The 2,293-nt window shown below is 36.7% G+C and overlaps 1 protein-coding gene across 1 annotated transcript; it reads left to right on the forward strand.

Annotated features, from left to right (window-relative positions):
- Positions 1 to 533: 533 nt before the first annotated feature.
- On the forward strand, positions 534 to 1,712 carry LOC110781799 (uncharacterized). The gene has a single exon (XM_021985849.2). The coding sequence runs from the start codon at positions 534 to 536 to the stop codon at positions 1,710 to 1,712; it is 1,179 nt and encodes a 392-aa protein (XP_021841541.2).
- The last annotated feature ends 581 nt before the right edge of the window (positions 1,713 to 2,293 follow it).

Consider the following 2,293-nt stretch of genomic DNA (forward strand, 5'->3'; position numbering starts at 1 on the left):
TTTAATATTTATGTTTAATCAATGTTAGGAATATTTATTAAATTTCATTTATATTTCGATGTAAATATTAAAGAATTAATCGAAGTGAAGTGTAATTACTGTTACTCATCAGTAGTCAGTAAATGTAAAAAGGTTATGTCGCCTTGTATTTCCCACGAGGGAGATACGGCATGTGATGCTCCGACTAAGCTAGGGTTTTCCGCTGCTAATTAAAGATAATTAACCTAATTAATGGTGTTTAGAAGTCGGGGTGTTACAGTTTGGTATTCAGAGCCAAGGTTCTGCGACCATAAGTGCTAAACTTTACGGGTTTTGCACGAAATAAAATTTATTAGGTTTTAAGCAAGAATTTTAAGGAATAAGTTAAAAAGAATATGTTAAAATCATGCTAAGTTAAAATGAAATGAGTGTGAGTGATAGGAACGGGGAACGCAACGGCAATGTTTTCTTTATTATGATTTGCAGAATTTCTTAGTCTAATTTCAAGAATAAAAGATTATCTGAAGCGTTGTATCCTTGCGATTAGATCGGCGATGACTTCAAGCGGAAATATTCCTATTGACGGCACTAGAAACGACAACGATGTTAACGATGGCAATGGTAATCACAAATCTGCATTAACGCTGGAAGGAATGCAAGAAAGAATTGAAGAATTGCGCAAGGATCCCATTTTCGGTGACACCCCAGGAGAAACGAGTGATAATCGAATGGACTTAATGAGATTGATAATGTCGGAACTTCTGCAAGGAAATCGTCAGAAGCCAAGGTCAGAGCAAGAAGAATGCTCCAACATGTTCAAGAAGTTCGCTTCTCATAAACCCCCTACTTATGATGGCAAGCCAGACCCTACTGAATTTGAGGAATGGACTAGCGATATGGAGAAGTTATTTGATGCAACTCAATGCCCCGAGAAATGGAAGGTCAACTACGCCGTCTTTTACTTGAAAGGACAAGCCAACCTGTGGTGGAAAAGTGTTAAAGGAATCCAAAATGAGCCTGGTTTTGGTTGGGAAAAGCTGACGGAAGCTATGCGGGAACAATTTTATCCCTATTCTCTGCAACTGCAAATGGAATCGGAATTTACCAAATTGAGTCAAGGAAAGAAGAATGTTCTGGAATATGCAGTGAAATTCAATGAGCTTGCTCGATTTGCCCCTGACCTGGTGACTACTGATAGGCAAAGGATGAATCGATTTGAAGGAGGATTAAACATTGAGATCCGTGATCGTCTTTCGAGTTCTAGAATTTCCACTTTCCAAGAGTTGTACGATCGAGCAATTAACGTCGAAAGAATTATCAAGCTTCGAGAAGAAACATATGGAAACGGAAAAGGGAGCTTTGAAGAAAATCAACCGAACAATAAGAAACAAAATGTCAATGTCAGCTATCAAGGAGGGAATAACGGAAACCAAAACTTCAACAAGAATCGTGGATGCGCCAAGTGTGGAAGATGGAACCATACTGAGAAAGAATGTCGAATTGGTACGCGAGATTGCTTCAAATGTGGTATCAAAGATCACCAAATCAGAGATTGTCCGCAAATACATCGAGAGCAAGGTGATAGGAGAAACGATGTGAACAAAGGAAATGGTGGCACTACAAATTTCAACCGTAATCCCCCACGTGGACCAACTTCGAATGGAAGAGTGTTTTTAATGCAGGGAAAAGACGATGATGCAAATGACAATGACGACTTCGCTAGTATGGAGTGAAGATTGAAGCAGAATGATCTTTTGAAAACGCGTGATCGAACATCTAGAGGAAATAGTCTAAACTAAATGATGGAAATTTTGAAAGTAATGTGCGCTAATCAAGTATCAAACTAAGATGTATTACCATCATTTGTTATATGAATGTTATGCTTATGTATGAAATTTTCAATTAAAGAATTATGTGTTTAAGATATGCTTTATGGATTATGTTTATGCTGACATGATTGTATTGGTAATAACTAATCGTTACGTATGAAAGTCGTCTTCGATGGAAGTTCTCCTGAGCTCGGAGTACGAGATTATTATAACAAATGACTTTTACAAATTATTTGACTATTATAATTGTTAGGTAAATATTTATTTTCATTATATCTATCTTCAGAATTATAATTTTGTATTAAAAACATTACTACTTTTGGTAAAAAAATATTTTCAAACGGGATCTCACAAAGAAAAATGGGAGCCTAGTCTATGCTAACAAGCTTGCCCCTTTTTATGTTCTTTGCTCCTCGATCCTATTTTATGAAGTAAAGTAGAGATACAAAAGACGACGGCGGAATATAATTGACCTTAATGACGAT

This window comes from Spinacia oleracea, chromosome 2 (genome assembly GCF_020520425.1).
Source record: "Spinacia oleracea cultivar Varoflay chromosome 2, BTI_SOV_V1, whole genome shotgun sequence".
NCBI classification, from domain to species: domain Eukaryota; kingdom Viridiplantae; phylum Streptophyta; class Magnoliopsida; order Caryophyllales; family Amaranthaceae; genus Spinacia; species Spinacia oleracea.